Source organism: Penicillium nucicola (assembly GCF_028828085.1).
Source record: "Penicillium nucicola strain IBT 29836 chromosome Unknown utg000010l, whole genome shotgun sequence".
NCBI lineage: Eukaryota > Fungi > Ascomycota > Eurotiomycetes > Eurotiales > Aspergillaceae > Penicillium > Penicillium nucicola.
This window is the reverse complement of record NW_026643134.1, coordinates 1,761,139-1,783,678: the sequence shown is the minus strand read 5'-3', so window position 1 is coordinate 1,783,678 and position 22,540 is coordinate 1,761,139. Positions and strand designations below refer to the sequence as shown.

General features: G+C 51.3%; 8 protein-coding genes across 8 annotated transcripts; 4 read left to right on the top strand and 4 right to left on the bottom strand.

Moving 5' to 3' along the window:
* Positions 1-5: 5 nt before the first annotated feature.
* N7511_009223 (enoyl-CoA hydratase/isomerase family protein) lies at positions 6-1,198 on the bottom strand (the record flags this gene model as incomplete). The annotated part of the gene is made up of 4 exons (XM_057131600.1): positions 6-181; positions 228-489; positions 528-862; positions 967-1,198. 4 exons carry the CDS (start codon positions 1,196-1,198, stop codon positions 6-8), a joined length of 1,005 nt encoding a protein of 334 aa, XP_056979588.1.
* Positions 1,199-1,638: 440 nt separating this feature from the next.
* adaB (chromatin-binding transcription regulator ADA2) lies at positions 1,639-3,330 on the bottom strand (the record flags this gene model as incomplete). Its single annotated transcript, XM_057131599.1, has 3 exons — positions 1,639-1,707; positions 1,767-3,158; positions 3,238-3,330. The coding sequence occupies 3 exons, from the start codon at positions 3,328-3,330 to the stop codon at positions 1,639-1,641; spliced, it is 1,554 nt and encodes a 517-aa protein (XP_056979587.1).
* Positions 3,331-3,924: 594 nt separating this feature from the next.
* Positions 3,925-6,163, top strand: N7511_009221 (serine/threonine-protein kinase; the record flags this gene model as incomplete). Its single annotated transcript, XM_057131598.1, has 6 exons — positions 3,925-3,946; positions 4,043-4,198; positions 4,250-5,036; positions 5,088-5,503; positions 5,553-5,917; positions 5,966-6,163. The coding sequence occupies 6 exons, from the start codon at positions 3,925-3,927 to the stop codon at positions 6,161-6,163; spliced, it is 1,944 nt and encodes a 647-aa protein (XP_056979586.1).
* A 1,177-nt stretch (positions 6,164-7,340) lies between these two features.
* N7511_009220 (coatomer subunit beta') lies at positions 7,341-10,301 on the bottom strand (the record flags this gene model as incomplete). The annotated part of the gene is made up of 6 exons (XM_057131597.1): positions 7,341-8,570; positions 8,618-9,886; positions 9,942-9,973; positions 10,030-10,051; positions 10,102-10,164; positions 10,284-10,301. The coding sequence occupies 6 exons, from the start codon at positions 10,299-10,301 to the stop codon at positions 7,341-7,343; spliced, it is 2,634 nt and encodes an 877-aa protein (XP_056979585.1).
* Positions 10,302-10,965: 664 nt separating this feature from the next.
* On the bottom strand, positions 10,966-11,806 carry N7511_009219 (complex I NDUFA5 subunit family protein; the record flags this gene model as incomplete). Its single annotated transcript, XM_057131596.1, has 3 exons — positions 10,966-11,029; positions 11,087-11,191; positions 11,256-11,806. The coding sequence occupies 3 exons, from the start codon at positions 11,804-11,806 to the stop codon at positions 10,966-10,968; spliced, it is 720 nt and encodes a 239-aa protein (XP_056979584.1).
* A 385-nt stretch (positions 11,807-12,191) lies between these two features.
* Positions 12,192-14,480, top strand: N7511_009218 (putative disulfide isomerase; the record flags this gene model as incomplete). Its single annotated transcript, XM_057131595.1, has 3 exons — positions 12,192-12,424; positions 12,473-12,554; positions 12,609-14,480. 3 exons carry the CDS (start codon positions 12,192-12,194, stop codon positions 14,478-14,480), a joined length of 2,187 nt encoding a protein of 728 aa, XP_056979583.1.
* A 429-nt stretch (positions 14,481-14,909) lies between these two features.
* N7511_009217 (cytochrome b-c1 complex subunit 10) lies at positions 14,910-15,754 on the top strand (the record flags this gene model as incomplete). The annotated part of the gene is made up of 5 exons (XM_057131594.1): positions 14,910-14,912; positions 15,095-15,147; positions 15,405-15,458; positions 15,532-15,679; positions 15,746-15,754. The coding sequence occupies 5 exons, from the start codon at positions 14,910-14,912 to the stop codon at positions 15,752-15,754; spliced, it is 267 nt and encodes an 88-aa protein (XP_056979582.1).
* Positions 15,755-16,811: 1,057 nt separating this feature from the next.
* N7511_009216 (amino acid permease) lies at positions 16,812-18,685 on the top strand (the record flags this gene model as incomplete). Its single annotated transcript, XM_057131593.1, has 3 exons — positions 16,812-17,076; positions 17,148-17,259; positions 17,338-18,685. The coding sequence occupies 3 exons, from the start codon at positions 16,812-16,814 to the stop codon at positions 18,683-18,685; spliced, it is 1,725 nt and encodes a 574-aa protein (XP_056979581.1).
* Between the last annotated feature and the right edge of the window lie 3,855 nt (positions 18,686-22,540).

Here is a 22,540-nt window from a genome sequence, read left to right as displayed (position 1 = left end):
AACCTTTATATACCCCAGCCAGCCTCAACCCATTTTAACATCACTTCCAGGGAGGCAGGGCAACCGCGCATCTGATTGATTTTCTTCAGCTCGCATTGGATATGGCGAATACCAGGAATACGGCGCGACGGATTAGGTTTTGATATGATTAACGAACTGTAGTATGAATAGCAATGAACAACTTTACACAATTTCTTCTGCTTTCCAAGCTGTTAATTACAACTTACTGTCCACCCAAACAGGCCCTCTCTTCTCCACGAACGCCCTCAGGCCTTCCTTGATGTTCTCCCCTTCATTCAACCGCTTCACCCACGTCTCACTCAACATACTAGTTGCCTCATCCGCCCCAATCCCCTCCCAGCCCAACTTGACTCCTTCACGACTCACCAGAACAGAATCAGGACTATTCCCAGCGATGGTGCCCGCCAGCTCCAAAGCCTTCCCAACAACAACCCTCGAAACCTCGCCATCAACATCCGCCTTCGACGCCTTCTCCAACACCCCCCAACATCAACCACACAATTCACAAGCCCCCACCTCTCCGCCTCAAACGCATCCACATTCCGCCCAGTCAGAACCATCTCCATAGCCCTCTGCTTCCCAACCGTCCGAACAAGCCTAGGCAAAGCCCCCGCAAGCGCAACAACCCCGCGCTTCACCTCAGGCAACCCAAACACCGTCCGCGAACTAGCAACCACCAGATCGGCATTAACAATCATTTCCGTGCCCCCGCCAAAACAAAGCCCGTTGACCGCGCAGATGACCGGCTTCTTGCCTTTTCGTCTAGCGAGACCGCCAAACCCACTGTTGGGCATGGGTGTCGACTTGGAAGTGGAGGTGGATGAGGTGCGCGTATTCCATTCTAGAAAACATCCATGGAGCGTGTTAGCTGGATACATCTTGGAATAGCAGTTTCATGCATTGTATTTGTGGTCGTAGTCGTGGTCTCGCAGCGTTATCACCCACCCTTCAAATCGGCTCCGGCGCAAAACGCCCTCCCTGTTCCGGTCAGTATGCCCACGCGCATACTCGGCTCCTCGTCCATCCATTCCCAGATTTCGTGGAGGTCGGCGTGGCCTTGGGCGTTGATGCAGTTTAGATCTTTGGGTCTGTTGAGTGTTACGAGGAGGATGTGTGGTGCTGGGTAGGAGAGGATTGCTGCGTGCGGGGTTGGTGGTGGTATGCGGAAGGTAGGCATTTTGGGGTTGGATCTTGGGGGGAGATTCAATTGCGTAGAGGGAGATTGATTTCTGTATGAAACTGGGGACTGGCAGAGGTGGTTATTTTGTAGAGGTGTAGGGAAGGAGAATCTGGGGGTTATTTGTAGATGCGGAGAATGATGTCCGATGATATGCCGAGGGCCGATCGGTGTGGAGATCTCGGCTTTGCTCTCGTACTTTGGTCAACTTTGTGGTTGGAGTTTAACATGACGTGGTCTATTTTCCATGATGAATGTACATGTACAGTATGCCCGGACAGATTTGTGATTTTCATTTGTAGTTCTCCGGAGGGAGAGAACAGATCAATCCTATTAACGCCTAAAGCCAAAGTCGCTCTGCGAGCAAAATTTACGAGGTACCGTGGATATCAATAGAAACAAAACAAGGGAACAGTATCGTGGCTATCAGCGGGTCGCAATTAGGCCTTATTGATCCAGCCGCTGTGGACCAGGAAGTCGTAGATGCGACTAGTCTTGGTGCTCTCGATCTTGGGTCATGTCAGTAAGAAACTGGACAGTTCGTGATTGGGGTGAAAGGAGTATATACCTTGCAAATCGCTTTGGCGTCTTTCTTCTTCAGGCTGCCGCCTTGCTTCATCGCTTCCTTCAATAATGTCTCCTTGACCACGAGGTATGGCTTTGGCATGATGCGCAGCACATTGCAGACCTCTGTTTCCTCCTTGGTGAGGAGGTGCAGGTCAGCAGCGGTGTCATTGTCCAAGTTCCATGCCGGTAGCCCGCTCAATGGCTGTACAACGTATTTCGTCTTTGTTGGCTGGGGAGGGGGTGCATCTCCGTCTACGGCGAAGGCGCGATCAAAGTCATTTAGTGCTTCATCGGTGGCATCTGTCGGTGCGTGGGGATTGGCAGCTTTTTGTAGCCGGAGTGGCAGCTCAGGGGTTGTCAATTCAGTCGCCGCCGCCGGGGTTTCGCTGAGTTGTGTCTGCTTGGGACGTGCGCTGGCAAAGCGGTCGAACGAGCCTTGGGGAAGGAGTCTTTGGACACGCTGCTGCTTGTCTTGTTCGTACTTTTCACCGGCCTTCAGATCTCCAATCCCCATCTGTCGCCATTCTTGAAGTTGAGAGATGGCCAGACGGAGATTGTGCTCGTACTCTAAGCCCTTGTTGACATCGTCAAAGTCTTTCCGGTTCATCATCCGCGCCAAAGGCTTGGCTTTGTTCAACAGGTCACGCTCTTCCTTTGATCGCTTCTTATCGAGGGCTGTGTTCTTCCGGTATTCGAGGAGGCTGTGTTCGAAAAGGATCTTTTTGCGCTCTGTTCGCGCGGTAAGGCGGGAGTTGTAGATATCAACCACGGTCATCTTCAGCTCGGTCTCTGCATCTGGCTCGCCATTATCGTTAAGACCAGCTCCAGGCTCAAAGGTCATGTGCTGCACGGCCTCCTCGGCATCGTTCAAGAACTCAGTCTCAAACTCCAACCGTCCAGGCATGTAGCCCTGTACTTCGTGACATGCCGGTACACTTGCGGTTGGTTTCTGCTTTGGTGTGGTGGGTGGTGCGGCCTTGGCGGCATCCTTGCGCTCTTCAATACGTCGCTTCTTGCGCGTCTGAAACTCCTCTTTCGATATCGAATCTTGTAGACTTCTATCATCTGGATCGGCGCAGTCCGCAAGCGGGAAATGGCCGCTCTCGATATATGTGTCATAGTAGTGGTCGCGCACTTCGTCCTTGCTGCGGTAGCCTCCGATGTGGTCTGCAATGTCGGCCCAGGAGCCGAGTCCATAGATCTCAGCACCTTCCAATAGCAGCAATTCTTCATCAGCACCCCAATCGCCTTGGAAGATAGGCACGGAGTTCTGTTCGATTACTTGGAACGGATGAGTTGCGGGATCGTGGTTCTTGGAGCTTTTTCCGGCGGAGAAACAGGGGACACAGAGGTCGTATTCGGGACAGGAGGGATGTGAGCACGAGATGCGAACCTGATGGGAGAATCGATGTCAGCTTCGGGATGATAGAGCTCGGTGGCCGAGCTTCTGGATGGCACGGTTAGGTCCTTACTGTTGATGTGACATCAACGGAGCACACGTCGCAATGGAACTTGGTGCCTGCCTCAGTGCCGCGAGATGCGGTCTTCTTGCGAATTACACCCATTATCTCAGTGACTGTTTCATCCTCCGCTTTGACGGGGTGTATCGAGAAGCCAAGCTGTCACAGTTTCCCAGAAACCGAGACAGGGGAGATGGAGAGGTCTGGAGAAGGTAAATGGTGAGGAATCGACAAGCCTCACACAATCCAAGCAGCCTGGAGTCAGCCAATAACAAGTCCTGCACACTGAATACAGACTTGTCCGAGGCACTTCGCAGCTTGACGTTCACCCTTGAATGTGGCGGAGTTCTGCCTCAGGCTCGTTTCCATACCATACAGCCCTATCAGCCCTTTTGTGGCTTGAGCCTTCGTATTTTATGTATTTTGTTTACAGGGGCTTCCCCTCTTCCCCTTCACTTCCATCACCGTCTCCATCTTCAACTTCCAACTTCATCTTCATCTTCCTTCATTAGTTGTGCTTCCGGATAAAAGTGGTCTGATTTTTCGTGCGCCGTTACCCCGTCAAAAGGCTTCTTTTCGGGCCTTTCGCATGTGTTGATCTTCGGTTTCTGACACTCTGCACTACCACGCATTGCGGTCGGCTTCTTGGACTTTCATATCTTCACTATTTTCACTGACTTTTTACACCCCACCGCCACAATGTCCTGGAAGCTCACTAAAAGTATGTTCACTGGCAGTTGGTCTCCCTCTCTCTCCCCCCACCCCCTCTCCCTGCACGGCAGACCGTCAGAACAATGGCTAATTGCATGTGCTTCAGAGTTGAAGGAGACGCATCTGGCGCCCCTGACCAACTTCGGTCGATCGTCCTCTACCTCGACGATCAAGGGCGACTTAAATGGGGACGAGGCTCAAACCCCTGTTGCCTCTCACCCGCCTAGCATCTCCTCCGCCACCCCGTCAACAAATGGAATTTGTATGTAGTCGCTCTTTCGTTGAGCGTGCATTTCACTAATTGATTCAATAGCGGCTTCCGAATCTCTTGTCTCTCCGCCTGTGGCTCCTGTGAACCCAGGTATCCTCATTGTTACTCTCCACGAAGGACGCAATTTTTCTCTGTCCCCTCATTTCCAGCAGATCTTCAATTCGCATTTCCAGAACAACTCTTACGCACCATCGTCCTTACGGCCAAGCACCTCCTCTTCGTCACATTCATCTCAGAATCAGCAAGGCTCTTATGTGCCCTCCGGCCGCCCACAATCCACAAGTGGGGGAATCAATGCCGCCCCCACTATCCACGGTCGCTATTCCACCAAATACCTTCCTTATGCCCTCCTTGATTTTGAAAAGAACCAGGTCTTTGTGGATGCCGTTTCAGGTTCTCCCGAGAGTCCATTGTGGGCAGGTGATAGCACAGCCTTCAAATTCGATGTCTCCCGAAAGACCGAGTTGAATGTGCAGCTGTATCTGCGCAACCCTGCTGCCCGGCCTGGTGCTGGTCGTAGTGAGGACATCTTCCTAGGCGCATGCAAGGTTCACCCTAAGTTTGAAGAGGCCCAGCAACCATATGTGGAGGATCCCAAGCTGAGCAAGAAGGACAACCAAAAGGCCGCTGCGGCTCATGAAGAGCAGGTTCGTCTAACTAGTGGACCTGGTCAGTCGGGTGCCGAATGGCTGGAACTTCAATTCGGTGCTGGCTCGATCAAGATTGGTGTTTCGTTCGTGGAGAACAGGCAGCGCAGTCTTAAGATGGAAGACTTTGATTTGCTCAAGGTCGTTGGAAAGGGTAGTTTCGGCAAGGTCATGCAGGTCATGTAAGGGACACGCTTTATTCCGATTCTGGACAGCGCTAATCATTTGAATAGGAAGAAGGACACCGGCCGAATCTATGCCCTCAAGACCATCCGCAAGGCTCATATTATCTCGCGATCCGAAGTCACACATACACTTGCTGAGCGATCTGTTCTTGCACAGATCAACAATCCCTTCATTGTTCCACTGAAGTTCTCATTCCAGTCGCCTGAAAAGCTCTACCTTGTTTTGGCATTTGTGAACGGTGGAGAGTTGTTCCACCACTTGCAAAGGGAACAGCGATTTGATATCAACAGGGCCCGTTTCTACACCGCAGAGTTGCTGTGCGCTCTCGAGTGTCTGCACGGATTCAAGGTTATTTACCGAGATCTCAAGCCTGAGAACATTCTTCTTGATTACACTGGACATATTGCTCTTTGTGATTTCGGTCTTTGCAAGCTGGACATGAAGGACGAGGATCGGACAAACAGTAAGTTTTTATCGTTATGTGCGCTTGTACTCATGCTAATTGAATCTAGCTTTCTGTGGAACTCCTGAATATCTTGCCCCCGAACTTCTCCTTGGCAATGGCTACACCAAGTCTGTGGATTGGTGGACTCTGGGAGTCCTGCTCTACGAGATGCTGACAGGTCTTCCTCCATTCTACGATGAGAACACCAACGAGATGTATCGCAAGATCTTGCAAGAGCCTTTAACATTCCCTACCAGCGATATCGTCCCGCCTGCCGCTCGGGATCTTCTCACACGGCTGCTGGACCGCGATCCTGTGCGCCGACTTGGTGCCAACGGCGCAGCTGAAATCAAGTCGCACCACTTTTTTGCCAACATTGACTGGCGCAAGCTTCTCCAGAGGAAGTACGAGCCCAGCTTCCGGCCGAATGTGGTATGTATTATTCCTGTATAACATTCAACACCTGCTGACTTCTTCAAGGTGGACGCTCGTGACACGGATAACTTCGACCGCGAATTCACTTCCGAGGCACCTCAGGACTCTTATGTTGAGGGTCCCGTCCTGTCACAGACTATGCAGCAACAGTTTGCAGGCTGGTCCTACAACCGACCAGTGGCTGGTCTCGGCGACGCGGGCGGCAGTGTCAAAGACCCATCCTTCGGCAGCATCCCGGAGTAGATCGGGATTCCCTTCTAGCGTCAAATTAGATCGAGAAATACTGATTGGTGGTCCAGCAAGAGAGACTAGGGGGGTTTCATAGAACGCTTCTCCTTTGTTACTTTATTCAAACTGTGTACGCCTTTCATTCACATATCACCAATCTTGATCTTTTTTTCTTTGGTCTTTTCTCTTCATCTTGTTGATTTCCCCATCACAAAGGAGTCTGGCATCTTGATATCGGAGTCGCTCCCTGATCTCTAGACGACATTGTCTCTTCTCGTGTCATTTTTTCCCTTGAGCGCTTTGGTTTGGATTTCTCTTTCCTCGGTCTTCTTTGGTTTTTGGACTTTCTCATTCCCTCAAGGCAGGTTCCTTTCTTCCTTGTTTCGTTTGTTCTCAAGCGGTCATTACCTGCCCCCTTGTTGTGTATTCTCGATAAAGCTTTGCAATGGACAATATCATTAAGTCTATATTATTACGTGTTATCATAGTAACCTGTAGGTTGTGTCTGGAAGTCGTGAGAAAGGTGAGCTCCTTCGTTGACAAGCATCAGCTGATGATTTCACCATGTCGTCGTGTGTCCGTAGCACGTCCGGCTGTTACAGTCGAGGTTGAGTGGAGAGTTGCCGTCGACTCCCGTGTATCGTTACTATTTTTGATCGTCAGTATGTTTCATTCTCAATAATACCAGACTCCACTGCTAGAACAGGAAGTTTGAAAGAAAGGAGAAAGGCTTCAAGTGGTCGATAGAGCCGTTAGGGTCGTTTGTACTTCCCAATCGGGATTATTGACGCCTGACTCATCAGGCTTTAAACTCCCTGGGTTTCTGCCTGATAATCGTGGCCCGCCCTGTCTCTTAAAGTGCACTACAAACTACCGTCAACAAACTACGCTAAATTCAATAATGGCATAAAAGGATATATGCATCAATAATATAACAAAAGACCTAAGCAGGCCGGAACCTCCTGCATTGAGAAAGAACGGCTGTAATTGTATCTAGTCAGTCTCAAAAGGGTTCCTCCAGATCAAGACACATCGCAGCGGAATTACACAGAATAAGCGAAGAAAAGAAAAGAAAAAGTCGGACACACGTTAAGACGCCGGTCGCAATCAACAATCAACTGACTCGTCAGTTGGGAAACAAACGATCTACCTGACCCTCCACCAAACAGAACCCCTGTGCTTTTCATGTCCTTTACTCGGCCTCAGCAGCGTCAGCCTCGTCCGCAGCTTGCTCCTCTTCAGATTCGGCTTCGGCTTCGGCTTCGGCTTCGACCTCAGCTTCAGGGGCGCCGTTGGTTGCGCTGGCGGGCTCTTCGTCTCCGTCTCCGTTGATGTCAATCAGAGACTCGGATGATGGAGGCTCGGGGACGATACCCTCCTTCTCTAGACGAATGTACTCATCCCACTCGGGGAAGAGGTCATCATCGGTGGCGACGTCCGGGGCACCCGGTGGGACACCGATGAGGCGGGCGACCTTGCTCTTGTTGGATTGCTCTAGGGATTCCTTCCATTGGAGAACGAGCTTGGCAGCACTAGAAGGCTTGTAAGTCTGGGCGAAGAGGGCGGCTTCAGCGATGCGGTTGGTCTGGATGAGAAGATCAATGCAGCCATCGAGATCACCGAGGGACCAGAGAGTGGAGAAGGCGACATTGTGGAGGCCTGATTCAGAAGCCTGGGCAGCCAGAGACGCGAGACCTTCGCGGTTGTTGCTGGCAGTGTGAAGTAGTAACAGGGAGCCAACGTCCTTGGCGTTGGTGAAGCACTCCTGGGCCAAGGCGAGGTTCCAGCCAGCCAAGGCGGCGTCACCAACGATCTTCCACTTGTGCTCGACGTTGGCCTCGCGGGCAATAACGAGAGCAGTCTGGAGGTCGTTCAGAGAGAGAGCCAGGTCGAAACGGTGCTCGGGGTCTGTTGCGACTTCGAGGGCCATCTCCTTGTATCCTTGGCCTTCGAGGAAGCGGGCAACCTTATTCATCTGGTCTTGAGGAACATCCGCAAGGAGCTCGGCGGCCATGTCCATGTCACCGCGCAGCACCACTGTCTGGTACTCGACCATGCTGAGGGATAGGCTAAAGGAGGTGGCATTCACATCCTTGTCGGCAAGGTAGATACGACCATCTCGGGGGAGGTAACCAAGGACGTACATTGGCTGGTCGAAGTGGGAGATCGTGTAGGTTTGGTCACCGACAAGGTAGTTCAGACGGTTTGTAGAGTTCGTGTAGATGAAGCAGTCTCCAACCCACTGTCCAGTCCGGACAGACTCGTTGATTGTGGCAACCAGTTCAACAGCGGCCTCAACACCATCCTCGTCGGCTTCGCCGTTGTTCATACCGTTGATATATTCCTCGCGAGAGTAACGGAGAACATAGAAGTCATCCTCGCAAGCGAGAGTAACTAGTTCACCAGATTCGGACCAGTAAACCTATAATGATTAGCTTCACTTCGTCTCATTATCAGAGGACCACTTACCGATTTAGGGTCAGCTTCAATTCTGCGGACGAGGCTGCCAGTCTCCCAGTCGAAGAAGCCGATACCACCTTGGCCCTTCACACCAAGAAGAACACCATCGGACAGTCCCTCGGCTTGGAAGCCAACATCGAGACCAGCACTCTGCTCCTTGAAGTTCTTGAAGATCTTGACACTCGTCGATGATTCGCGGATAGCGTAGTCGTTGCTGTTGTCCTTGGCACCCCAAGCAAAGTCGAGAGCCTGTCCAAAGGCCTTGTTTCGCCACGCCAATGCGGTGTAGATGATATATTCTCCATCACCGCAAACAGAAACGAAACGGCCGTTGGCAGAGTGTGTCAAAGTCTGGGGGTAGACCTCGCACTGACCAAGATCCTTTGTTGGTAGCATGAGAGGCTCGCCATCCTTGATGCTGGCGTCGCCGCCCTTAATTACTGACGAGACGACTTCGCTGTGTCGGGCCCAGATCAGCTTACCAGATCCATCCATGGAGACGGCAGGCTCCTCGCGGCCCATCTTGACTACTACTGCACCATCGTCAAAACCCATGGCAATGCCCTGTCTGCCTCTCTGGTAAGAGACACACCATGCGCGCTCGAGGCCATAGCTTAATGACTGCTCTAAGCGATAGGTATTCGCATGCCAGATCTTAATGGTGCCATCCTCGGAACCGGAGATAATCACAGGCAATTCAGGGTGGTAGCAAGCGAAAGAGACGTTACTTGTGTGGCCCTCGAGGGTTGCGATGAGTGCCTTGGTGGTGTAATCCCAGACCTTCACGGTCTTGTCGTCAGAAGTGGTGAGGAGGTAGGGCTTATCAGCCTGGGGGTAATAATCGACATGGTTCACACCCTTAGTCTCGTGAGCTTCAAGGGTGAAGTTTGCGTGGGGGGAGCCTAGGTTCCAGATCTTGACAGTCCGGTCCAAACAGGCAGAAGCGAAAGTGTTTGTATCCTTCGGGTTAATTGCCATGCCCATCACATAATGGCTGTGACCCTCGAAGATTTGCACGCACTTCCAGCCCTTCTCCCAATCCCAAAGCTTAATTGTCATGTCATCGGAGGCTGTGAGCACGAATGGCTGGGTGGGGTGAACGGCGATGGAACGAATGTAGTCGGGGTGTGCTTCGAAGGAGGTAATTTTTTCGGAGGTGTTGTAGTTGTAGACACGGAGTTGGAAGTCATCTGAACCGCAGACAATCCAGTTCTTCCGCGCAATGAAACGACCAGCACGGACGGGGACATCAGTGAGTTCGAATGTTTTGATAATGGACTGGGGACACTGTTAGAGGAGACCAGGAAGGGCGCAATCTTTTAATTAGTCTTACCTGTGATTCATAAGACCAGATGTAGACATGACCTGGACCGGGGGGTATTAGCGCATTGGACATCCCGTGAACTGCTCTCCAAACGTACCGCTGTACAAGGTTGTCAAGATCTAAGATGGTTAGTTTGAGTGATTCGAGGCAGGGTACTTCGATTACTTACCCATGGCTCTGTAGGGTGGAAGTCAATGCCCTTCACCCGCTCGGAGCGGGCAAACAGCTGCCTCTGCATTCGAACATTACCGTTAGCAATCCCTCCATTTTCGTGTCGGTGTGAGGTGCCATGTCGCTTTTTTCTTCGGGGGTATGTTCAAAGCGACATGGGCCACTTCTCGTCTTGCGTACCTTGACGTCGAGCCGCATGTTGTGTGGGGGATGAGATGAGTGTTTGTGTGGTGCGGCGTTGGGCCTGCGACAACGAGGAGGATTCCGCGAGCCGCTCAGTCAGCCCGAATAGTACGGAGGAACAGGCCTCGAATTAAAGTAGGAATTGAGGGTATTAACAGAAGTTTGAGATGATGGAGAGCTTGAGGGAGAGCACTTCAGGGACAGCAATGTATGTGTCCACAAGGGATTCCCGCCTTGGCTCACCGCCTTCCACCATCAATCCTATACAACTTTCTATCTGGTGGTCGCAATGTTTCAATTTATGTGTTTTTTTGGAGGCTACTTGCTATGTAATGATGAGCTTTCTGTGGAGGATGAAGGCCTTTCCTTGGTCCTATGAAAAACTTCGAAGTGATATTGATCAACACTGTTAAACAGAGCCAAGCCTCCATGTATATATCTCAACGTACTGACGACAGACAAATGGAGATGAACGATCACGAAAAATAATTTGTCGCAACTCAATGCCTATTCAGAACACCGTGCTTAGACTGTCGCTATTGACATTCAACTGGAAGCTAACTAATACTACGATCGAGACCGATTAAAATCGTTGAACTTAAGAAACATGTATTGAAACAAAGCAACCTCTAGTAGTAGTTACAGAGATTGAAATTCACAGCCATTCCAGAATTACTGCTTAGTTGCCACGCTCAAAGTAAGTCCACTGGCCGGGTTGAGGCTTCTCCTCGAGTTCCTCCCACCTATGGATGTGTGAGTGGATATTCAGACGCGAAATATATGGAGCCATTGTCACTTACACCTTGGCCTTGGCAAGCTCATCAACAAGCTTAAGCTCTGCCTCGGCAACCTGAATGACCTCCTCGATCAGACCAGAGCCAATCTGTGACTCGATCAGAGAGATCCTGCTTGAAGGTTAGCGATAGGTCCAAATGTAAGAGACCAAACCATGATGTAGGCAAAACGTACTGGTCGACATCAAGAGCGGGCTCGCTCTCCCACTTCATCTCTTCATTGTAGAAGTCGGATTCAGCCTTCTCGGTGGTCTCGCTGGCCTCGGCCATGATCTTGTGCCACTCAGCCTCTTGTTGCGGGGTGCGGGCGGGACCCTCGGTAGTGGGTGTGAGTTCCTCGCCATCCCATTCGGCACCACGGGGATCATCACTTCCATCCCTATGCTGGGCAGCAACATGAGTGAAAGAACCGTCAGCGCGCTGGAGCTTGGCGAACCGCTCGGGTTCGGCTGCCAAAGTCTTGCGAACGCGCTCCAACCAGGCGTCAAATCCGGCGGGCTTTTGGGATTCGACAATTTGGAGACGATGGCGGGTCAATGCCTCGACGGATTGGCGGTAGGCGGAGGATTCGGGGAACGTCTGCAACTTCTGCAGAGTGGTCGAGTAAAGGTAGATCAGCGTCGGACGAGGGCTGGGGTGGGTGAAAAGACCAGTCAGACCGGTTGGAGCAAAAGGCTCCAAGTACCGGGGCTTGACATTAGCCAGTAGCCGGAGTGTAGACCGCATTGTGAATGAATTTGGGGATATTGCAGTCGCATCGGTTAGGGAGGGCGAAGTGTCGAAGTCGGCCCGGAGCGGATTAACCCGATGTTCCACTCCAAACGGCAGGGGGAAAGACGCATCTCGCCTTTTTCATTCACCATCCAAGCCTCACGTCTGGATTGCTCGGGCTGTGTGCAGTTCTGTTTTGTTCTCAGCTCCGGGGCGCTATAGTCGCTAAGTGCTGCCTTTTTGCGACGTGTTGACCAGTGCCCACCTGCGTCGTCCTCGCCCCCCGTTCAATGTGCCACCTGTGACAATTCGCGATCCTCCCGTACTTCGACCAAAGTCCTTCGTTTTCCTCAACCACCTTACACTTTCTTTCAATCCTGAAATTTGACCCTCGGTCAACATGAAATCCTCTTGGTTGGGCTTGTCCCTCCTCTCCCTGTTGGCAGCGCCCACTTTGGGTGCGCCTTCAGATGCCTCTTCTGGTCTAGAATCGGGGAACCATGCCTCGCTTGCTCCACGAGGTGGTCGCGGACTGGACCCAGAGGAACCCTCAGTTTTCAATGAGGTCGAGGTCCCCCCGTTGACCCAGATCACCCCCCAGAATTTCGAGGAGGTCACCAAAGATGGGATCTGGTGAGGATATCCAGCCCAGAGGCTCTGTCATCATGCTAACTGCTATAGGATGATCAAACATTACTCTCCATCTTGCCCCCACTGTCAAACGGCCGCTCCCATCTACCAGACCCTATATGAGTACTACTATGTGAGTATTCACCATGTTGCTTGAACACATCGAAACAAACTAATTTGCGTTAAGACTTCGAACCCTCTGTTCATCTCTGCAGCAAAGCCTGATGAGCCTAAGTCCTTGAACTCTTTCACCGGCTACTACAACTTCCGTTTCGGATCAATGAACTGCCTGGCATACAGCGACTTCTGCTCCAAGTTGAAGGTTGACTACTATCCTGCCTGGGGATTCTATCAAAATGGCGTTCAACAGGAGCCACCGATTGGTGCCAAAAAGATGTCGGATCTGGCTGAAATGATCGAAAAGAGGCTCGAGACGGTCAAGCCTGGATCTCGGCCTTCGCAGGGCGTCGAGCTACCAAAGATTGGCGCCAGGGGTATGGAAATGACTGCCAAGCCTTTGACCGAGGCAGCCATTGAGGCAGCAAAGGAAAAGGCCGACGAGAAGCTGAGCGTTACGACCTCCGAATTGGAAGGCGTCAGCCCTCAGGCCGCCAAGGCCAAGATTCAAGGACGGCCCGCCAACCCTCAGGGTCTTTCCATCCCGCTAACTGCGGAGAGCTTCCAAAAACTTGTTACCACTACCCGTGACCCGTGGATCATCAAGTTCTACGTCCCATGGTGCCCTCATTGTCAGGCTATGACTCCCAACTGGAACTCGATGGCCAAGGAGATGAAGGATAAGCTCAACGTCGGTGAAGTGAACTGTGAAATTGAGAAGCGCCTTTGTGAAGATGCACGAGTGAGCGCCTACCCGACTATCTACTTCTTCCGTGGTGGCGAGAGGGTTGAATACACCGGCCTTCGAGGCCTGGGCGATCTCATTTCGTATACCAACAAGGCTGTTGGCGTCGGTTCCAGCATCCAGGATGTCGACGCTGCTACATTCAAGGAGCTGGAGAAGACTGAGGAAGTCTTGTTCCTGTATTTGTACGATGACGCGACGACTTCCGAGGACTTTGAGGCTATGAATCGTCTGACTCTCAGTCTTGTTGGACACGCTCGCATTGTCAAGACCAACAGTGCTACTCTGTCAGAGCGTTTCAAGATTTCTACTTGGCCTCGTCTTTTGGTAGTCCGCGATGAGCGTCCCAACTACTACAACGCTCTTGCCCCTAAGGACATGAGAGATTTCCGCCAAGTCCTCTCCTGGATGCAAACTGTGTGGCTGCCTATTGTTCCCGAACTCACTGCATCCAATGCTCGGGAGATCATGGACGGAAAGTTCGTTGTCCTCGGACTTCTCAGTCGTCGCCGTTCCGATGACTTCAAGCAGTCCAGGCGTGAATTGAAGGAGGCTGCTCTCGAGTGGATGGACAAGCAGGTCCAACTTTTCCGTCTTGAGCGCGCTGAACTTCGTGATGCCAAGCAACTACGCATTGAAGAAGCCGATGATCGCAATGACCAGCGCGCACTGCGGGCTGCAAAGAACATGCGTATCACCATCCGCGAGGACGACAAGAAGCCAGTTGCTTTTGCTTGGGTTGATGGCGATTTCTGGGAGCGCTGGCTGCGTACTACCTACGGCATTGATGTGGAGAGCAGTGATCGTGTGATTATCAACGATCAGGATAACCGTCGTTACTGGGATACCGCGTCGAGTGGTGCCCCCATTATGGCCTCAAGAACCTCCATCCTAGAGACCATTCCTCTCGTCATTGCCTCCCCCGCCAAGCTGTCTCCCAAGTCAACCATTGGCACTTTCGAGACCATCTTCTTCTTCGCCCGATCTCTCCTCGGCAGCCACCCCATCCTCTTCTTCATCATTCTAGGCGCTGTGGTGGCGGTAGCCACCTTCTTTGGTCGTGCACGCCTCCGCCGCAGCGCCCCTCGTGGAGGTATCATTGGTAATAATAACAACAGCAACAACAATGGCGGCTTCTTCCACCTTGACGGCAAGGAGGGTTTCCTGAACGGAGGTTCGACCGGAAAAGTCGATTAATGTGACACATGTACAGTTAGGGTGTTTGGCTGCGCGATTCTTATAATCTTTGTTTCCACTGTATTTGATTGATGCTGGTCTATTTTCGTGCACTGCCTGTCCCACCAACTTCGTCTCATTTGAATCTTTTGCATGTCAGATCGTGGGGTTTTGAAGCACATATCTCCTTCCTTATTCTATTTCTTTTTCCTTTGCCCAAACCTGGAGTCCAGGCGTATTAGTTCCCTATATCCCAGAAATCGAATCCATAATTGCATTCAATCTAGTCCTGTTCTTGTCCCTGTAGACCATCACGACAACAATTATCTTCCCTATGATTGGCTGTTTGGCTTCAAGTCACGTGCACACTCGGGCACTCCCGGTTTTCGTCGAAGTGCCAGCTCTCCCCTCGAGCCATTGTCCCACCAAATCACACCGGTGTCATTCAAAATGGTAAGTGGCTGCAGAATCACCAGAAGACAGAAAGACAACCCTGAACCCGAAGTTTCCTACTTGTTCGGCCACGGTCCGGGCAGGGCGTCGCGCTGTGGATATCACAACCGGCCTCCGAACCGACGGGATGAGAAGTCAACCTGTCACCTTGAAAGCATCCATTGCTAACAGAGATACTATAGTTCGCCACTTCTGCTCGCCGCGCTGCGGCCCAGGCTTCCGCCTTCGCCCCCAAGTGAGACACCCGATCCTTCCCTTGAACCCTGGACGAACTTTTGAGTGTGTCAGACGAGAGCAACACAGAGCAATTGGAGGGTGAACCCATCAGCGCAGTATTTGTGGCTCATTGGACACTACGCCATTCTCTCGTTGTCTCAATCCGGAGCTTCGCGGAGCTGCATTGCGCAGCGTGCAACCCCGGGGCTTTTGTACCAGCCGACTCGAAGCAGACCAGAGAACAATGAGAACATCACACTAATCACCTCGATGCAGGTACACCATTCCCCGTCACTACGGTGGTTACACCCTGGGCTCCGCCATCAAGACGTAAGTTCTCCGATCCTCCGGCCCCCAATTCAAATACTCCGACTTGGACAATATATACTGATGCCTCTCTCAGTGGTACCCTCCTCGGTAGCTTTGGTGTCGCCATTGGCACTGGTGCCCTCTTCATCTTCGGCGAGGTCCCCCGTGTGCGCAACGACATCCTCCGCAAGCTCCCCTTCTTCGACAACTACTACGACCGCACCATCCCCGCCGAGGACAACGTAAGTCGAATCCGATCCTCGCGGTTGTTAGAATGTGATTGACTGACATCTTATTCTTTGTTTTAGCCCTTCTAAATTCTCCGCAAAGATATACCTGTTCCCCTTTTTGACCGATATGGCTTAGAATCTCTGGACAGGCTGGGGCTGTACTGTGTAGAATAGCGATGACAGGTCTTTTCTGTTTTTAATAGCACATAGAAACGACTGTTTCGAAAGTGTCTTTCCAGTGTGATCCGAAGTGCTGTACCTGGATATTGCCAGGTGATGTAGTCCAGCAGTGTATGATGTACAAAGGCTTCTGTATGTATATATGGACCAATCTTCAACTGCCCAATCATCGACAAGCACGGATAACCATCTGAAAAGAGCCCATTCCGGCAAGTCCAAGCATAGATAAGCCCCTACTGTGATGTCCAAGCCTTATCTCGCTTGTCTCTTATCATGACACCTGCCTAGGTTAACCCCCCGTGAGTTTCAACGCCTGCAACTTCCCCTATAGGTTTGGGACCTTCGCCAAGGTAACTGGGACAGAGGCCCTGAGCCTCGAATGAACGCCCTGCATAGCTCCGCTCTGTACGAATCACAGCCCCCCGTGCGGAGAACTCAAGCCCTGCCCATGGACTCTTGGATATTCCACTCTATCAGACTTAAACTCTACATTATTCATGAACTTATTCATTGTATTTCGTATCAAGTCATTCGCTCTTATCGCAAAATAGGCCGCTCCTCGCCTGTCTTCTCCCCCCCAAGGCGATAATGCGATATTGACCTTCTACTGCTCTCGTTGGACGTGTGCTTCCGGATCGTCATGCGCGGGGATGATGGAACGTGGAAAACGCCACCCCTGCGAGATTAGGTAGATAACATGCGGTGCTAGGGTCTCCTAGTTCTGTAGGATTGGAGGCTTGGTTGGTGCTATATTATACTCTTCTTTCCCTTTGATCGGGGTAGTTTTGCTTTCTTGTATAAGTGACCTGAGATCCTGGACTTTGGTCCTATCGTCTCGACCTTGACGTATCACACCCATTCTTCTTTTTTAGTGTCTCATCTCTTGATTTCAGATCGAAAATCGAGCATTATATCCCTGCATTTTCGTTATCCTTACAGCGGTTAGTGGCTACTTGCCTCGGCCATGGGCGCAAGCATGGAGTCCAAACCCTCCGTGTCTGTCGACAAAAGTACTGGGTATCATGATGCTGGACATCAGCAGGTTACCTCTATTCTCCCGGATGGCGATGTGCCATACATGGATCATGACATGGATGCGGATGAGCAGGTGATTACAGCACTGGGTTACAAGCAGGAGTTTAAGCGCGAGTTTTCGCTGTGGACGACTTTTTGTGTTAGTTTTGCTGTTCTAGGACTGTTGCCTTCTTTTGCGAGTACTCTTTACTATGGTGAGTGCGATCTAGATGGGATTGTTCGATTGGATATCCATCTCGAGATATACTGACATCGGATGATTCAGGTATGGGATATGCCGGCACAGCAGGTATGGTCTGGGGTTGGATAATCGCCATGATCTTCATTCAATGCATTGCAATGTCAATGGCCGAGCTTTGCTCAGCTATGCCTACGAGGTCAGATCCCACCCTTCCAAGCCAACATTTGACAGCCTCGGACAAGGACGAAAGAACTAACGAATGATTCACCAACAGCGGCGGTCTCTACTACGCAGCAGCAGTCCTCGCACCACCAGGCTATGGACCCTTCGCAGCATGGATCACCGGATGGTCCAACTGGATCGGCCAGATCACAGCCGCGCCAAGTGTGAACTACTCCCTCAGCGCAATGATCCTAGCAGCAGCGTCGATCCACTACCCCGACTACACACCAACAAGCTGGCAAACCTTCCTCCTCACCACCCTAATGATGATAATCCACGCCGGAATCAGCAGCATGCCGACCAAGCGCGTCGCGCAGTTCAACTCCTGGGGCTCAACCTTCAACTTCCTAGCCCTAATCGCCGTGCTCATCCTCATCCCCGCCAACACCAAAAACGTCCCCAAATTCACCCCCTCCCACGAAGTCTGGTCCCACATCACCAACCTCACTGACTTCCCGGACGGCGTCGCCGTTCTCATGACCTTCGTCGGCGTCATCTGGACCATGTCCGGCTACGACTCGCCCTTCCACCTCAGCGAGGAATGCTCCAACGCGAACATTGCCTCGCCGCGCGCAATCGTCTTGACCTCCGGCGTGGGCGGGCTGATGGGCTGGTTCCTGCAGCTGGTCGTTGCGTACACGGTCCTGGACGTCGAGGCCGTCATCGACTCCGATCTGGGCCAGCCGTGGGCGTCGTACCTGCTGCAGGTCATGCCGACCAACTCGGCCATGGCTATTCTGGCGCTGACTATTGTCTGTGGATTCTCCATGGGGCAGGGCTGTATGGTTGCTGCGTCGAGGGTGACGTATGCTTATGCTCGCGACGACTGTTTCCCCTTTTCGAGGTATTGGAAGGCTGTGAATGGGTATACGCAGACGCCTGTCAATGCTGTGATCTTGAATGCTGTGTTGGGGATTCTGATGTGTTTGCTTATCCTGGCGGGCGAGGTCGCTATTGGGGCTTTGTTTTCTATTGGGGCTATTGCGCAGTTCTTTGCTTTTGCTGTGCCGATTTGTATTCGAGTTTTCTTTGTCGGGAATCGGTTTAGGAAGGGGCCCTGGCATTTGGGGCCGTTTGGGCCTTGGATTGGCGGCGTCGGTGTTGCTTTTGTCTTGCTGATGGTGCCTATCTTGTGTTTGCCGAGTGCGACTGGTAGTGATCTGACCCCGGATCTGATGAACTGGACTTGTCTGGTGTGGGGGGCGCCTATGTTGGCTGTTACTATTTGGTGGGTTGTTGATGCGCGGAAGTGGTTTACTGGGCCTGTTGTGAATGTTGAGCATGCTATCCATGCTGTTGAGCAGGAGCCGGTTGTGAGTGAGGGGATTGAGCCTGTTTCTCTGGAGACCGAGACTAGTGGTCTTCCGCGGAAGTCGGATGATCCTGATAATCCTCTTTGAGTTGGGTGTCGAGTATTGATATAACGTTATGAGTTTCAGGCTTGTTTGTGATCGCGCTACGTTCTTGGTATATTTACCACCTGTTAATGGATTGAATTCATTGTTCCCGCAGTCTAGGCTGAACGCTTTTAATTCTGCAAGAAAGTGACCTGGATAGTCGAATGACCGAGTGCCACAATATAAGCATCCGCCACCTGCATATCACCAAGCGCAGGATCCATAATTATGGATAGATCTGACAGCCGCATGGAGCAGACCCAGTGCCCCTCCTTGCCTTGAATTTGGGGCAGTGATGGCCATGTGGATGGAGGAGTGGGCTTACTCCACCAGTCCCAGCTTCAGATAAGCGTATGCGACTGCATGCAGTCATGTTAGGTCCGGATGCGGTATCTAGGGAGAAAGATATAATCCGCCGTCAGTATTTGTCGGCTTAGCTAGGTGCTAGGTATTAAGGATTGGGTATTCACGAGAGAATCCGCATTCAGTTAGGGCTAGGTGCAGCATGGAATGTAGTGATCTCGAAAGACACGAACATCTCACCAATAGAAAAGAAAGACCAAACAGCAAGACTGACAATCCAATCCCGGCAGAGTATCTGCACCACAAGACGGCAGTAAGTACATGTACATGTACATGTACATGTGTGTGGCACGGCTGGGTGGCTCTCACAGTTGTACCCGGTACCTAGCGATAACACCCAAGAGCTCAGCAACGCAGGCCTAAAAGAACACCTAGCATGCCTAAACTAGAAGAAAGCCATCAACTAGATACAGTCTTGAAACTCCCAGTCACTGATACAGCGTGATGCTGAATCGGTACACTGTACACGTACCTCGCGCTGGGATCCCCGGGGAGAATGCTGAAGATCCACCCCCTGAGACCCCACCGGCGCTGGTGGACACTGAACATGGATGCAACGGAGAAAAAAAAAAGAGTTGGCACAGATATGCTTAATCTGACTCCAGGAGAACACCCACTGTCTCCACCAAAGTATACAGTATATGTTGGGGCTGCCCAGAGTCATAATAAACACACTATCAGTAATAGTCGGACATTATTTGAATAGTCAGACCACGATCAATATGCCCCCAAAGACACGGCACAAGTCCCTATTATCGAAGTCAAATTCGGCCACTACAGTTATTCTAACGAATGTTGCCCAACCAGATCAGCTCACTCAGCCATGCGAGACCACCACGTAACGCGTACCAGCCAAGCACCAGTCACCAAGCCACAAAGAAACTAAAAAAGCCCTCCAGGCCTCCAGTTACCCCAAATCACAATCACACCGGCGACTATTCTACGACTACAGTGTACAGTATGGTAAGATAGAACACCGATCGACACTGACAGGGGTCCCAATCCCAATCCCAGTCGCGGTCCCAGTGTGCCAGGAACCGATCGGCGACAACGTACAGGACATACGTCATGAAAGAACAAGCCCAGTGCGATACCCACGGTTCAGTGATCCCGTGCCTGGAAAAAAAAAGTTCAAGACCCCAACAGCCAAGGAAAAAAAAAAGGCAAAAGGCAAAAAAAGAGCGAAAGAGTGAAAGAGTGCAAGTGTCTGATTTCCAGTACCGTGGAATTTACCCTAAAGAGGCGAGGAGAGAAACGCCTTGGTGGCTGCATTGAGAGAGTCGGAGACCACCCGAATTGCAAATTTACCATACCATACCCTTTCACGGCCATTTTGCCATTTTGCATTCCTTGGCGTATTGGTATTCTATTGTCTTTCGGCCCGATTTCTGGCTTTTCTTCGGCTCAGGCAGCCACTGAATCCATGCAATGTTGCGTGCACCGTCGACGGCAGGAAATCAGATACATGTCAACAGGGCAAGATTGGTTCTGGGTCTCTTGGTTTGGGGATGGTTGGGTATAGGGTTGGTTCCATGGGTTCTTGGGGGATGAGAGGACCATGGGCTTGCATCACATGAGGTAGTATTATCAACTCATGACAAGATGGAAAGCGAGGGAAATATGATATTCGACTTTTTGTTACCACATATTTCCGTAGATTCTTGAAGTCTATCCGAAACCTATGACGTGGCGTCCGGTTGAGAGATTTCCCTGAGAGATATAATCATCACCATTTCGTGTAGTGCATTCAACAATGTTGACAGGATGAGAGAGCTCCTATAGTGAGAGAGAGGTCCATGTCTCCCGTCTCCATCCTTGATCCACATATCCCTATGGGATGGAGCATGTCACTGACCTTGACATCTCCAGAGTCTCCAGAGTCAATTCCATGTGAACTGTCCAATACCACACGTAAGATCTAGAATACCGAGTCTTCCCCTATGAGGTCGGTGGCGGTGCGATCCTTTTGCTGCAGCGGACAAGGGGGAGTATGATTGGCCAACAGGATCCTGAAACTCGGCGATCCGGACTTGGCTTTGGCGGTGTTTCCGGCCTGTGCCGGCGCCTGGAAGACTTTCTTTGGTTGGTAATTTTGATGGGGATTTTTCGTGGTGATTTTCTGCATTTCTCTCTCACGTGAGTTCCTACCAGTTCGGCAGTCGTGGGGATCTCCGTCGAGTCGACTCCGTCTGTTGGACACTATTGTCGGTGGATTAGGCTCACTATCAAGCCCAACAAGTACTTTAGGTGTTAGTCTGAACTAGATCCAAATTCCATCGGCAGGGTTTTCTCCAGCCAAGCTTTCCTACCAGAAAAGAAAAACCAGGCAGCCGATCCGATGCTTGGTCATGCACAAGACTAGACCTTCCGGAGCTCCTGAACCGGACCTGTAACTAATGTATACATAGACACACATGATTCAATCTCAGACAGGTCGGAGGATGTCATGAACAATTCCCTTGTGAGTCCCCCCCCTGATTCTCAACATTTGTAAAAGAATTACTCGGCAAAAGCCTCACCGTACTTTGCACACCCTTCCCTTTGGGGGAATGAGTGGAGACCGCCAACATCCGGCGTTGATGCCGAGAGCTCCAAATTCCGTCCTAACGACCTGCCAGATTGAACACACCGCACTTAATTCAAGTCGGCTTTCAGACGAATAGAACGCTTTGCCGGAACCCGAAAATAGGAGAAACAAGTAGACATGCAGGTCCTAAGTTAATACAGTACACACACAGAACACATACCGAGGTGAGACAATGTGGAAGGTTAAGCGAGAGCCTGTTACGTGTGGAATTGGGGTTCATTCCCGACTCATTCAACTGGATACCGAGTCCGTAGTTGGACAGTGGCCTACAAGCTCGAAAAGACACACCTCAACACTGCTATAGTCGGATGTCTGCAGAACCCTGGTCGAAGCCTTCCAGGTCCACAATCGAAGCGGGAGAAGCTCTTGCGAAGGGGTGGAGAAGGAGGGGCAGGGATATTGGGTCCGGAATACAGATCTTGTCCGTTTCCACGTACTATACGAGATGTACTAGACTGCAAGTCATGGATTACACTTTTATCAATCTGCGAATACTGTATGACCAAACCCCCTATTCTCCGTTTCTTTCTCCTATTTGAAGTCCTGAAACTTTCTCGGGTTGCTTATTAAACCGGCTTTCATCAGGGGGAGGGGGGTCAACCCCCTGAATTCGGAAACATTCCTGCCGTCTCTAGGCAGAAATCGGAGATGGATTTAGACTCCCTTCTCCAACGTCTAAGAACGGAATCAGGGCGGTTACGGCGCTCCGACAAAGTACGAAACCTACATCTGACACTGACATCTTCCACATGGGGGTTATGGGGGTTATGGGGGTACTGGGTTCTAAGGGCCACGGTGCATGGTCGTCACTACTGTAGACATTACTCGACACTACTTGACACTACTTCACACTACGGTCGGACATGATGTTCCCCCCCAACCACCATAATGCAATCATCATCAGTTGA